This window comes from Halyomorpha halys, unplaced genomic scaffold (assembly GCF_000696795.3).
Source record: "Halyomorpha halys isolate HHAL.00 unplaced genomic scaffold, Hhal_1.1 Scaffold801.1, whole genome shotgun sequence".
Taxonomy (NCBI): Eukaryota; Metazoa; Arthropoda; class Insecta; order Hemiptera; family Pentatomidae; genus Halyomorpha; species Halyomorpha halys.
In genome coordinates, this window is record NW_027107017.1 from 273109 (window position 1) to 287938 (window position 14830).

Below are 14830 nucleotides of genomic sequence, written 5' to 3' on the forward strand. Positions count from 1 at the left end.
GCCTTACTTGCTTGATACAACTGTTACATCTAATTTGTTTTACAATTGATTATGAAGTGGATAATTAAAGCAAGAATCCGACATCGACTACAAAAAACATCGATGTATTTAAAAATCGTTGCTTACAATACATTACCCAAAAAAAATCGATGTTTTAAAATATCGTTGCTTACAATACATTACCCAAAAAAACATCGATGTTTTAAAATATTGTTGTTAACAATACATTGCCAAAAATACATTGTTGTTTTTTTGAACATGCAAGATATCCTGTGTGATTTTTCAAGTAAAATAATGTAAATATAAAATAAGACATTTACATTAGTAAAAATGATCACATAGCGGTAACTTAACAACATAACTGCATTATTTCACCATTTATGTATTCATTATGTTGAAAAAATCTTTTGTCGATGTTTTTTATCGATGTCGCATCTCTATTCCCAACCCTTAGCGTCATTTTTCCTTAGCAGGAGGGTGGGTAGACTCATGGCACCCCCTGCTATATTCCAATGACTTGGAGGAAAGGGTATAGTGGAGAGGGTAAGCTCCCATGAAAAGAAAAAAAGCGGGTCTTAAGTACAGCGTGTTGGAAAAAATTGTAGGATTCAATCACCGGCTACATCCTGTTTCAGTTTAAATTACAATTGTTGGTTTTCACATGAATTTCTTAATTATAGCAGGAACTGTTTAATGTAATTGTAGTATAATGTAATGTAATTGTAGGGATCTCCATAAAAGTGGCATGTGACCTATCTTCTGAGAGTATAATTGATTTTCAGACCTACAGCGTAACTAAATTTGCAATTTGTAATAGAATGCGTTACTTTTATTTACGGGTTATGATAATAGATCCGTTTTAAACACTGATTAATATTAAGCATTTAGTTGATCCAAAGTGTTCTGAAGGTGTAGAGCGCCAAATACCACGATTTTTTATTTTAGACGATTTTCGTGCAAACGGTGCAGAAATCCAAGAAAAAAACTCAAAGATCAAAATCGTTATAATTTTAGATTTTCTGTAAAAATTCGTCATCAAATTCAAGCTTCATTATGATAACAGCAATTTTAGTTCGTTCAGAAAACTCAAATTTTGATGAAGGTTTCTTATTTAAAATCAGATTTAAAAACAATTTTTTCACCAGTTACGAGCCAAAAAAGCATTGAAAACCATACAAAATTGTTTTGGATTTAAACCATTAACGCCTTCAGTATGGTCAGGTCAATAAAGTGTCAACTATGAAATTCATCTTAAAATTTGAATTATTATCAGTAAAGGTACAAAAAAAAAAACACCTATTTTCCAGTAAATTCCAGAATTAAGTGCAGTGGAATAAGTTTAAAAAAATTAGCAATACCCCCTAAAAAATAGGTACATACCATTGTTATGACCCATTGAAAGTAATATCAGAATTCCTCTATAACTATCCTTGGTAGGTAGGTTAAGAAGGAGAAGTGCAAATGAAACTTTTATATTTAACAGGAGGAGGGGCTATATTAATGAACTGTCTCTAAGAGCTAGTAAATCAGTAAAAAAAAAGCTATTCATTGGGTTATTTTTAAATCACTCAATGAGTGAGTGAGTACTAATGTTGTTCCTGAAAAAAACAATGATCCCCATTTGCAATCCACTTGGTAAAGCCAAAATTTCAAGTTTCAGTCTAAATGTGTTGATAAAACATTCTATTTCTTAAGAACCTGCTGAGATGTGTTTCTAAGGAAAAGGGTAGAAGTTCCTCTGTATGGAACTTAAATACTTGTATACCATGATCTACAACGTTTGGAATATCCATCAGTAAAACAGGGCATTTTACTGATTTTGACATTGTTGAATACTAAAGTCAACATTTTGGATAATTTCTCACTTTCTTAGTCATACTCTCTTCTACGGCTGTATAATGTGAGGTGCCAGCTTGTAGAGTTAGATTCCATAACAAAGGACCACTTTGACCTTCAGTTCATTTCTCTCCTGTTAAAGACCTCCTTAACATCTACTTTCCTGAGGTATTCTTCCATCAAATGTACTTTGTCGATTTGTTATTTCATATTGAAGTGTTTTTATGCACTCCTTCCTTGATTTTCTTCCAATACTATGCAAAAATTCCTATCTCCATGATCTGAATTTACTTTTTATGTATATTAATGATGGTTACATGACTCATTGGAATAGATATACCTGAGGGTGTGGTCAGCAAAGAACAACATAAATAAACAAAACCATATTTATTTATTTTATGCCGACGTTTTCACCTGAGTTTCAGGTCTTCATCTGGGGTTATGGTGTAGAAGGTAGACCTGCAACTAGGTTGTTTGGATGTTGCTGGCCTCTTGCGGCGATTATTGGAACTATTATATTCTATCTTTCTTGATGTGCTGTGATCTTCGGGCAGCTAGTCGAACTATTATGAGATACAGGCCAGGATAAAGGGGGTGAATGATGTGGTAGCTTGGAAAGGGATTTTTTTTAAATTATCACAACGCTGAAGGGAATCAGTTCCCTGACATTGTAAAAGATAAGATGACGTTAGCGGATGGCACAATTTTCCTGACCAGCATGACAAGCATGTGTGGAATCAGTCCTCTAAAGTTAAAACTCCTAAAAATACTTAATGCCCAAGTAGGGACATCCTGGAAGAGCCCCAAAGAGACTTGTCTCAACAGAGGGATCTTAAATACATCTCATAAAAACTGCAACGTAGATACGTTTTAAAAGTCCATTCAGGAGTTCTCTGTGGAATAGTTTTATTGATAGTATAAACAATGATTTATAATTTATTAATTATTTTTTTTGTTGTTTATTCTATTATTTATCATTTAAATTTTTTTAGCACCTTTCAATAAGTTAATTTCAATGTTTACTTGAACACTGGCTTTGAAAGTTTTGTTTATCAGTTGTTTTGTATCATTCTTACCTCTACAATATTATGTTTTATCTTCTATTAGTATCATTTTACTACTACCTACCTAATTTATTGTCATGTATTTTTTCCAAGCTTGTTTATTATTATTTTCTTTATATCTTTTTTGTCTCTGAATTAAAATTGCTATCTTGTTTTTTTTTCCCAGCTCTGAAATTCAGGTCGAAACCTTGGCACAAATAAGTTTTGTTAATTAGTGTATTTTTTGCTGACCATCTCCTCATATTATTATTTGTCTTTGTTAAATCAATTTAACCTTTTTCTGAATGTGTTGAATTGTTATAAAAGATCTATTGGTCTTAACACTTGTCAAATATATCTGTTTTAAAAAATTTTGTTTATACTTTTACAACTAAACATTAATTAAATTAACAGTTATTACATGATTAAAATAGGGATTAACTTTTTGAAGTAAATGGTTAAAGTAAAATTTGTATATTATAATGTACTGACCATAAAGAGCTAATTTCACACATTGTAAAAAATTTGATTGAGATTAAATAAGAATAAGATAAGCTTTTATATGCATTATTTTGGATCTATTTAACACTGGCTATTTGTAGACTACTTCATCAGTGATACAGATCTTACGAAGTGTAATGCTGTAACTTTTGGCAGTGGTTTCTTAACATTTAAGCATCGTTGTTAGGCTAAGAACATTTCGCGGTACCCTTGTCCAGCCAAAAACAGATTGTGGCACAACTGTCCCTTAAACTATCGAGTACGTAGGAAAAGAAGAAAAAACATTGAAAATTAAATGCTGGAATAAAAAAAAAAAATATTTAAGGTACTTTTTGTATAATATAAAACTTTTAATATATAACCGTTTGTTAACGCCATAATATATAATTACCTTGTAAATAATATTTAGTTAGTCTTAGTGTTTAATTTAATAACGTTTATTTTTATTTATATTAATTTAATTGGATTTAGTTATTTGAAAAGAAAAAAAATGTAATTATATTTATGTGTTATAATGAGTAATCGAGACAGTTACTAGGGGGCTGATAATGGTTGCTAAGGCGTCACCTAGCAACGAACCGACCATCTTAGTTTTTTAGAGCAGTTACAGCTAATTAGTGGCCCTGGTAGCGTCTTTGGGCAGCCCTGTCTGCGTTTGGTTGATGTTATTTTATTTAGACATTTTTTGAATGTTTTAATCATCATTACAGTTCGAAACCAGACCTTTTCTGTGTTTCGACTTTAATATGTGTTCCGGCTAATTAGTGGCGGTGGTAGCGTCTAAGCAGCCCTGTTTGCTTTCTTAATTTAATAGTTTGGACGTTTTAAGTGAGTTAACCGTCATTACAGTTCGGAGCCAGACCTTTTCTGTGTTTCGACTTTAATAGCAGTTCCGGCTAATTAGTGGCCCTGGTAGCGTCTTTAGCAGCCCTGTCTGTGTTTGGTTCATGTTATTTTATTAGACATTTTTTGGGGGGTTTAGTTGTCATAACAGTTTGGAACCAGACCACTTCTGTGTTTTGATTTTGATATGAGTTCCGGATAATTAGTGGCCAGGAATGTGTGTAACCAGCCCTGTCTGTGTTGATTTTGTCAGCTCGCCCAATACAATAACATGACTATTGGATATTTGGACCATCGATGAGCCACTACACCAACTTCATTTATTTAGCTACAAGAGCTGCGACCTAAACATCTCGGCAGCACTCTTCCTCGGACCTATCAGAATGGAGCAGCTTGCGTCGACTAGTATTTGTCTTATAGATATTAATTTGTGTATTTGTAAATTAGTTTATTTTATTTTCGTTTTCATAATTTATAGAACTATTTTATTTTTATCTGAAAGGCCTTTTTTTTTATTTTTACTTGTATTCATTATTAGTCATAGTTTGTTTATTTTAATTTTAGTCTTTAAAATGTTTAAATTGAACCAAATAAATGTTTAATCCGAGCCAGTTTGTTTTTTGTTCATTTTAAAGCCTTCCAACAAAAAGACATAGTTGATTTGAGGTGGCTTTAACACCATTAATAATAGACGTCTACATACAAAAAAATAAATAAGTAGATAGAAACAGATGGAGAACAGAAATGAAATTATTTATTTGCAACTCAAAACAATATTCTGTAAAATATTATATATAAACAAGACATTCAATTGATGTTAAATGAAAACTAAACACTAATCAAAAAACTTAATAAAATAGTTTATTCACATTGAAATTATTATATACAAAATTATATACAGTAAAAATAAATTTTATAAAATCGTGCTATTTAAGTGTTTATAAGTTGATAACATCTTTAAAATATAATACAAAACAGCAATACAGAATTTTAAAAGATTTCCATCTTGAAACTTCTCAAGTTTGCATATTATGTATCCTAATTGACCAGTTCATTATGGATTGGTTTAAGCTCCATTGCTTGTTTCATTGTTGGATGAAGGCCTGAAAATAAAAATATACCACTTCATGGTTAATTTAAAATTATACATAAACCATAAAAATAAACTCTTGTTCAAAATAGGAAACAATTATTTTTTTTCCTGATGTTCCAATATTTATCTTAAATACAAATACAAATTACAAATATACAAATGTCCTTACATTACTTTTTGAGAATAAAATTAGAAAAGTGAATTCCTATTCCATAACTCTTCAAATAAATAACTGGGTGGAAAAATTTAATTTTTTTAATTTGAATAATAATTTAATCCGAATTTAATTGTAAAGAATTCACTTGAACATTATTTTACTAAAAATAATATGAAATCTGAATGCTAAGGGAAATAATATTCATTAAAATAGCTCACCAGTAATTCATACAACATTTGAGTGACAAATTAAGACTTATAAAATATTGAAAATGACTAAAACTAATTCATATAGTACAATACCTGTCATTATTCATTGTTTCAGCTTTGTGGAGATGAAATTCAGAGATAAATACATCGACCAAATCATTGTTCAGTGTCTTGAGGGCTTGTTCATATATTCTGGGAACTAGATCAGGTTTTCCAAATTTTGATTCAAACTTCACATACCACATCCAAACATCTATAAAAATTATCCCAATGAATAAATGTTAGAATACAAAATAAACCCCTCTTAAATTAAAAAATAAAATTAAAATAGAACATACCTGTGTTTGACTTGCCATATTGATTTACAGCTGTCTCATAAACTTGCCTGGCATATTTCACATTAACTTTTGGCTGCGCATCCTCCAGCTTGGACATTGCCTCATGAAGTTCAAGTGAGAAGGGAGGTGTTGTAGAAAGGGTTGCATATACTTTCCTAGCAGCCACTATAAAAGAGTTTTATACTATGATATTATAGAAATTTTGAGTTAAAATGCTATTTTAAATACTAAAGGTTTTATACATTGTTTTTTTTTTTTTTTTATATGGTCATTCTTATAAAACCAGTTTGACTGCTTATTAATATGTTGATAAAAAGTCATCAGAAAATATAATAGACAAAAATAAAAGCAGCTAATTTTTTTCATTGAAGTCACTGATTTCTACTCCTACAGTACATGTCAGAGACTTTTACTTTTCAGTAACCCACCTCTGAACTCATTCCCGAAAAGCAACAAGAAGCTAAATATATCAAGAGCTTAAACTTAAAAAATGAATAATTCTCATCAATAATAAAAAACAAATAACAGAAGTGTTAAATATGTTTCAATTTGATGAATATTTTTAATTTTCAAATTATATCTAGGCAGCACGTGCACTTTGGCATTGCATGCTATCTCACTTATTTATTTTTAATTATACTTGCTTAGGCCAGTATACTATATATTCTCATTTTGCCATTATCTGTCGGCAGTTTCTATCTTATTGAGTAAACTTAATTTACTTAATAAGGAGACATACTCCTTACCCATTAAAATTGGTGTTTGTTATAATCCCTGTAAATAATTTTTTATTTTTAAATTAAGATCGCCTACAAATGGAACTATTTAAGGTAGACTAAACTGGTTACTTATTGAAATTACTTGCTAATCAAAAATGATTCAAATCAATATAATTTGATACATGTCATAAAGACAGATGATAAATTTAATAGTTCTTTTCAGTTCCTTCATATAATGCTAACTTTAAGACAAATTAAGTTTGCTTTCATAAAAAAAAAAGTTCATCTTTATTGTTTCAGTAATAACATAATCACTAAGGTTAGTAGTATGATCAAAAGATTACTTAAGTATTTGTCTGTTCGAGAAGTTTTGACCCAAGTTTATACGCAACTGTAATAATCAATCACCTACTTTGCCACATGAGCATTTAATACAAAAAAATGATTTAAGTTAAGATGGCAGTTTTGAAATAAATAAAATTTCAAGGAAGTTGTAGAAAGTTGTTTCTTTTGATAAGAAATAACAGATTACATTCTCTGACTGGTTTTGAGAGAGAAATAACTTATTTCTGCAACTAATGATCAAGATTCTGGGGGACAGCACCAATGTGGATATTCTTTATAAGATCCGAGACAAAAGGTTTGGGCATTAACATCCCTATGATCTATGAAAATGATTAGTCAGTCCTGATGGAGAGGCCTTGGAGAATATGAACCGCGCTCGAGAAGGTGCACTGGGATCAGATGCTGAAATTAGGGCATAGGCTATGGTCCAAGCATCATTCATTGCAACCAGGTAACTACTCCCAATTCCCTTACAACAAAACAAGTTGCTGAGGCCTTTACCACTCTACTGGACAAAAAGCGGCCAGATTCACAAGATTTAAGTTTTAAACAAGTCAGATCCAGTGGAGCCAACCCAGTTGGGACGAGTCATAACTATTTTATTATAACCACAGTGGTCAAACTTGTTCGATCACTGGAAAAATGTTACTAAGTAGACCTTAGTAGCTACTCACATATGAATATATGAACAGATCGCAGTTCATCAATTCATCTGTTTCTTTTTAATAAACAAATAGATATTTTTTGTTCGATAAATACCTAAAACTGTAGAAATTTTATAAAATAGGAAATACTAGTCTTTAGATTTTAGTCTATTGATTGGTTTACAGTTGATAAGAATCAATAAATGAATAATCTAGAAAAATCAAGTTTGTTTTTCTGATGTATATCCCATTACACCTTTAGTAGTCTTTGTTTAAAAACTTAATAATATAAAAAATTTATTGACAAAGAAAAGTACTTACTGATCCCTCTAGTCATGGCCAACCATTCAATATACCGGCCTTTAAGAACTGCACCAACAATGGGATTGTTAACACCTTCATTCCACAAATTTTCAGCCTAAAGTGAACATAAAATTATTGTTTGATTAAAATGAAGATTAATTATGACAAAATAATTTTATATAATAAATAAAACCAGTTTTTTTTAAAAATAGAATTACACTAGCGGGATAATTGGAATCAAATTTATAAGATTTGTGTTGATACTTTAACACTCTTGTTCACGACAGCCTAGAACCCTTTTAGGAATTTTAAAATTAAATTTATGATGGCTTATTATATACATTGTAATAGGTCAAAACAGTGAACTTCATATTTTTAATTAAATATTTTTCCAGCTTATTATCATTGCATGTTTTATTTAATATATTTGTATCGTCATATTCCACCAGTACTTCCTGTTAAGTTATATAATATGAAAAATGAATAAATAGAAGAAAATTAAACTAAATGTTCATAATGATAAGCATCTTGCAAACAACTTAATTTAGCCCATTTAACATCTCAGTTGTTAGTGTGTTAATAAGCCATTCAAAATAAGTAAAATGGGAGGTTTTAAAGTGAATAATAAACTCAGCAAATCTCATAACAATTCTGTTCAATATAATAGAATTTTTTATAAGTTATGATTTCTCAAACATAGGTTAAATTTCTAACCTTGGCAGTATCAATGATTTGGTAACACTTGAGAACTAACATCCAGAGATTGGCCTGGTCTGGGATATTTGGATTAGAGATGACCTCCTTAAAAACAGCCATGGCTCCTTCTTCATCACACTTGCTGAGGTGATAGCGCAGCCTCCATGACCACAGTTTACTACTCGAACCTATTCTCTCAGTTCCCCATTTCAGGACAGTGCAGGCATCAACATCTTCAACTTTCTTAATCTAATAGCAAAAAAATACGATTGTTTAATAAACCATAAATTAAATTTTTAACAGAACCATCCTTGTTCTGATAAGTCCCTAAAATATTGAAATACATAATGTAAATAGAAGAAATAATAGTGACTGTTAAATGGCAGTATTATTCATCCTAATAATATATTTATTTTAATAAATTAATTTATCAAGAAGTATCTGTTGCATTCAAGTTTCAATCAGAAAACATTTATAAAAATTAAACCATCTTAATAACCATTGAAAATGTCCTTATGATTTTTGTTAAATTTCTTTGAGAATAAACCATATTTCTGATTATTGGCCACTTCTTCGTAACTATTATGATTTCTCTCACTTAATAGTTTGATATGTTTTAGTTAAAAATCATCCAGCCAACTGCTTGCGTGAGTTATTTTCAATTAGCTGACAAAAACGGCCAACTAACTAAGAAAATGTAGGCATTGAAAATATGCAAGGTACAAGAGATGAAAAATGAATTCTTATTACCACTATTTAATAAAATGTGACAGGAGTATTAGTGTTTTGAAAATTAGATGAGCCAAAATGAAAAATCTCCAGCAGAGAGGCAAATAAATTTCAGAATAACTTTCCACAATGTTTATTAATGTGGCCTACATGAAAATAGTTCTAAATTTAAAAAATAATTACTAAAACTAATTAATCTACATACCCAGAGGAAATAGTGTTTTTCTGAAAGCATGTTTTCTCTATTTGCAGCTTCAAAAGCGTTCTTTAAACATTCTTTTTTAAACTCTGGCAATGTAGTAAGGTCTTCATTTATTTCTAAAACGTAATCGAGGTAAAATAACCACATTTTTCTGGTTGGAACATTTCTCAGTCCGTCCTCATAGACTGAGATACACTTCCTGTAGAAATACGATAAATCAAATATTAACAGACAGTTTCAAGGCTTTAATTTCAACTAAATCATTAATAAGACATAAAATCTTATAATTAAATAAATATTTAGACACTTTGTTTTTAGTTAAAACAATTATTAAACAACATTAAAATAAAAATAAACAAGTTTATAATTTGAAACAATAGCTTATTTTTACATTATTAAAATTGATGAAGCCACTACACTGCACTATGGTCTTTTTGAAGGAGGCTTCAAAGAAATCAAAGTGGCACAAATACAAACATTTATTTGGTGAGGCTAACAGTCGAAAACATATATATACATAATACAAACATAAATTAAATAAGGAATTGAAGAGTTATTTTGGTTTATATTTGAAATATACTGTTAAATGTGGGATAATGGGATTACAGAAGCATTAAGTTTTGGATTTGGCCTAAGTTAGCGGAAGCGTTAGATGGAATGTCAGTTATGTAATTTTTAGATGACGAACTTCAATTGAGGATAAATAGCGATTATTTTTGTCATTTACATTAATGGTCTATCCCTCTCCAACTTATCATCTATGTGTAGACAATCTCCAAATGAACTTTTCTTTTCACCATCCAACCTATTATAACTTTAAAAAAATTATTCAAGATCTCAATCAAACATATTATTGGAATACAGGAAACGAGCTGAAGGTAAAAGCCAAGAAGACTAAAGGGATTGAAATAGATTGGAAACATTGAAGAAGAATGTATGAGACTGACTAGCCAGGGGCTGTTGCCAGAATGGCTGATTATGAAATGTAGATAAATAGCAGAAGATGCTGACAATATCCTGGGAGTCAGGAACTGGCTGCTGGCAGCACAAGACAGTGATGACTGGAAGAAGTGGTTAGAGGAGACCAAGACCAGTGACTGGAATGTATAGCATTCAAAGAACAATTAGGTTGGAACCACCTCCTAAGCATATTCTCTATCTAAATATAAAGGAGACACTCGGGGGTGCAGTCAAAAGGAACAAAAAATAGTTACAACTATTGGTCAAAGTTTTGCTCCATTTTGCAGGGCTTCATCAGGGCTGTCTAGTTTAAAAGACAGTGAACAAATGAGGCAAATGTCAATACACATAATATCATATTGTGTCACATAATATCATATTATATGTCAATACATCAAAATATCATATTCTCTAATGCATTACTCCAGTTTGATTCTTGTTCTCAATCATCAGATAATCAATGGTTAATCCCACAAAAATATTCAAAACTCCTTTTTTATCTGATCCTTTTATTTCTAGAATCCCTTTATTTAAATATCTTTCCTACTTTTAAATATAACAGTTTTAATCATCTCTCTATCAATCCTATTCTCTGGTAATTGTAAACAGCCTCCTCCCATTCCTAGATCCTAGGTGGCAGAAAATATATCTCTAACCTTTCTCTTTCAAATTTTGTGAAAGTCTTTTTTTTTTTGTACTTAGTTGTACTTTTATCATATTATTATGATTAATTTATTATCATCTCATACTATTATTGATCACTTATTGTATACATCAAAGATATGTGATCTACTGTTCATGGTCAAATGCAGGCCACTTATGAGCTGTTTATATTATCACAGATAGTAAACATAGAATTATTAATTATTAATCAATTTTAGAAAAAATATTTAAAAAGTCATTGCTGAGATATACAAGAAAACAAACATGACAGTAAGAAAAAAACAGGATTAGAAATTTCAAACTGATTTTGGACTAATTCAATACCACAAAAGATGTTTACTTAAAAAGAAAAACTTTAAAAAGCACCTTTCAAAGAATAATCTCAAACAGATACAAAGGCCTTCAAAAGCTAATCCATCATTTTCAAACATATTGCTTGCATGTCGCATTTGGTATTGGGGGAAGGTAGATGTGGAAAAACCATGTGTTTTATTAGTTTTTGGCTTATTTCTAAAATAGTATGGGCATGGTGAAATGAGTTAAATATAAAAATTAAAGAGCATTAAATTCCCAACAAAAATGTTCATATAACCTTTTTTTTTAAATGATATATTTTCTGAGATATGGAAGGGAAAAGTATGGCAAATTAAGCATAAAAGTTTAATCCGTAAATTTGCAGATTAGATTGATAAGAACATAATGTGTATAAAATTAATTATAATAAAACTCATATTCATCACAATAATAATAATTAAATACCTTATTCTATCTTGTAATGTAAGACCCAGGTCAAGTTCTCTTCTGGCTAGGGTATCCCAAGTCACTTCTTCATTAGGGTATTTACTTTTCATTCCTCTATAACATTTTGAAACATATAAATATAAAAAATATAAAACAAATTTTAAAATAGCTTATGATATGGATATGACAAAAAGAAATCTATACTGAACAGAATGCTTGTTTTATTTAATGTTATCAAGATATTGAGGATTGGTAATAGTAATGTTTATTTAATATTGTCTGGTTTAAAATCTGTAATCTGTGAAGGGCAAAGACCTCACATTTGCAATGAAATAGCTCAAATAAGCAAATCTTTATATAATGTTGTTATTATTAGAAAGTAAAGGGGTGTTAATTTACAGGAAATAAATTGAATGTAAATGTTTGTGAGTACTACCAAGTGAAAGAGTTAGTACCAAGGAAGCTTTTTGTGAAATTTGATGAGAATCCGCCAAAGGATAGAAGATAATAGACTACGACAAAAAATCATCCAGATAAGTGGTAGCAATAGTTCTCTAAACTTATTCTTAACAGTTAATAGTTTATTCTGTGCCACTTAAGCTGATACTAATATCGAAGAAACGGCTATACAATGAATAAACCACCCGATAAATCTCCTACTCTTAAAAGGGTTAAAAAAAAACCTGGAAAAGCATCAATAAACAAAACATAGTTGAATCAATAGAAAATAAAAACCAATTTTTAATGATAAAAAGGGATGAAGAAGAAGACCTATTAAAGTCTCACCATTTTTAATATATAAATCAATAAATAACCAGTGTGGGGAAACAAAAAATGTTAAAAAAACTAAGAAACGGGACAATTTTAGTTGAAACAAGATCTAGAGAACAATCTGAAAAATTGTTAAAGCTAATCACCTTCGGCACAATAATAAGAATAAAAGTAAGCCCACATGAAAAGTTAAATATAAGTAAGGGGGTGATATTTTGCCCTGATTTAGATGGTGTCGAAGAAAATAAAATTTTAGAAGAGCTGGGAAATTATTATGTGAAAGAAATTAGAAGAATAGTGACAAAAAAGACAGGGATAGAGAGGAGAACACACCTCTAAGTTCTTACCTTTTCACTTCCCACTCTTCCCGAAACTATTTATGTAGGATTTGAAAATAAAAATGTACGTGTCGAACCCAATTAGGTGCAGAGAATGCTTCAAATTTGGGCATTTTGCTGATAAATGCTAAAAAACACCAATATGTGCTTATTGTTCAAGGCCGGAACATAACGGATTACCTTGTGACTCAATAGTCCCTAAATGTATCAACTGTCAAAACCAACACTCCAGTTTAGAATTAAAATGCCCTAAACTGCAAGAGGAAAAATAAATCAAAACGACACAGTTTAAAGAAAAAATATACAATGAAGCAAAAAAGAAATAAAAAGGAAAGTCGACATATCATAGGTAATATAAATTATGCAGATGCAGCTAAAAATAACAGGAAAGTAGGAATAGACATAGGAAGTTAGACTGAAGAATTTAATGAATCAACTAACAATGAAATGGATATTACTACTCCGCATCCAAGAGAAGACAATACCGACATTGCAATACCCTCCCTTAGACCCATTTCCCCCTCACCTATCCCCTCTCCTCCACCAGTCCCCCCATGTGTGAACCTACCTTGGACCAAGGTCCGCTTTGGAATCAAAACCCGAAGGCTCCAAACCCTCGGTCGTGACCACCGATACATTTAAAACTCCAACACTACCAAGTCGGAATTCGTTAAATAAAACCCAAAAAAGTATTAAAAAAAGAGATACATTTATGTATAACAATCAGCTCAAATATCTTAGACAACATGACAATCATTAGCTGGAATCGTAATGGAATTAGGACTCAATATGAGGAAATGAAAATACTTTTAAAAGACTACAACCCAACCTTATTGTGTGAACAGGAAACAAAGTTAACTGCTAAACTAAATTTAAGAATAAGAGATTATTATATACACAGAAAAGACAAAGAAATAGATGAAGAGAGTATAGCACAAGGAGGAATTGCTATCACAGTAAAAAATGACCTATATTCAGAAAAATTGGATATCCAAACTCCATTGCAACTCCTTTAGTCATAAAAGTAAAATTACGGTTCACAGTAACCATATGCAACATATATTTGCCACCCATGGAAAGGATTAATGAAACAGCTTTTATCCAACTGATTAATAGTCTTCCTCCTCCTTATGTTGTATTAGCAGATATGAACGGATCGCATCAAACTTGGAGCCCTGCAACACCCAATACCAGGGGAAATATTATCAGAAGAATAATAGATAGTACAGATTCTCTTCTACTCAACACAGGAGAAGCCACATATATCTGCCCAAGATCCGGATCAACATTAGCAATAGACTCTAGGGATAGGATTTTTATGTTTTCACATATTTTTAACTGACCATGATATCTTCGATTTCTTACTAACTAAAGATGTTTCAAGACATTTCTGGTCAAAAAAAGCGATTTTTATTTCACATATTTTTAAATATTTGGTCATTTTTACATATTTTGTAGTAAATCACATATTTTCTGAAATATTTGTTATTTTTTACATATTTTGTCCTGAATCACGTATTTCCTTAAATTATTTGTTCAATTGTAAATACATTTTTTGCAGCAATTATGTAAAATTCAAGAGAACGCAAGAAACTTAAAGGTGAAATTTATCATTTATTATAAATAGTGCGTAAAAATTCTATATCTTCATCTTTGAACACAAATTAAAAGCAGTGGCAATAATAAATTTTCACACAGA

General features: G+C 30.5%; 1 protein-coding gene across 1 annotated transcript in view; it reads right to left on the reverse strand.

Moving 5' to 3' along the window:
- Window positions 1-5136: 5136 nt before the first annotated feature.
- Window positions 5137-14830, reverse strand: part of LOC136795288 (U3 small nucleolar RNA-associated protein 6 homolog) — a 16225-nt gene continuing 6531 nt past the window's right edge. The window contains exons 6-12 of the mRNA XM_067045365.1: window positions 12041-12136; window positions 9662-9857; window positions 8746-8976; window positions 8050-8146; window positions 6021-6185; window positions 5776-5935; window positions 5137-5326 (exon numbers count right to left, since the gene is read on the reverse strand). Of these exons, the coding sequence (XP_066901466.1) occupies window positions 5290-5326; window positions 5776-5935; window positions 6021-6185; window positions 8050-8146; window positions 8746-8976; window positions 9662-9857; window positions 12041-12136 (982 nt within the window). The 3' untranslated portion in view covers window positions 5137-5289. The remainder of the gene's footprint in view (window positions 5327-5775; window positions 5936-6020; window positions 6186-8049; window positions 8147-8745; window positions 8977-9661; window positions 9858-12040; window positions 12137-14830) is intronic.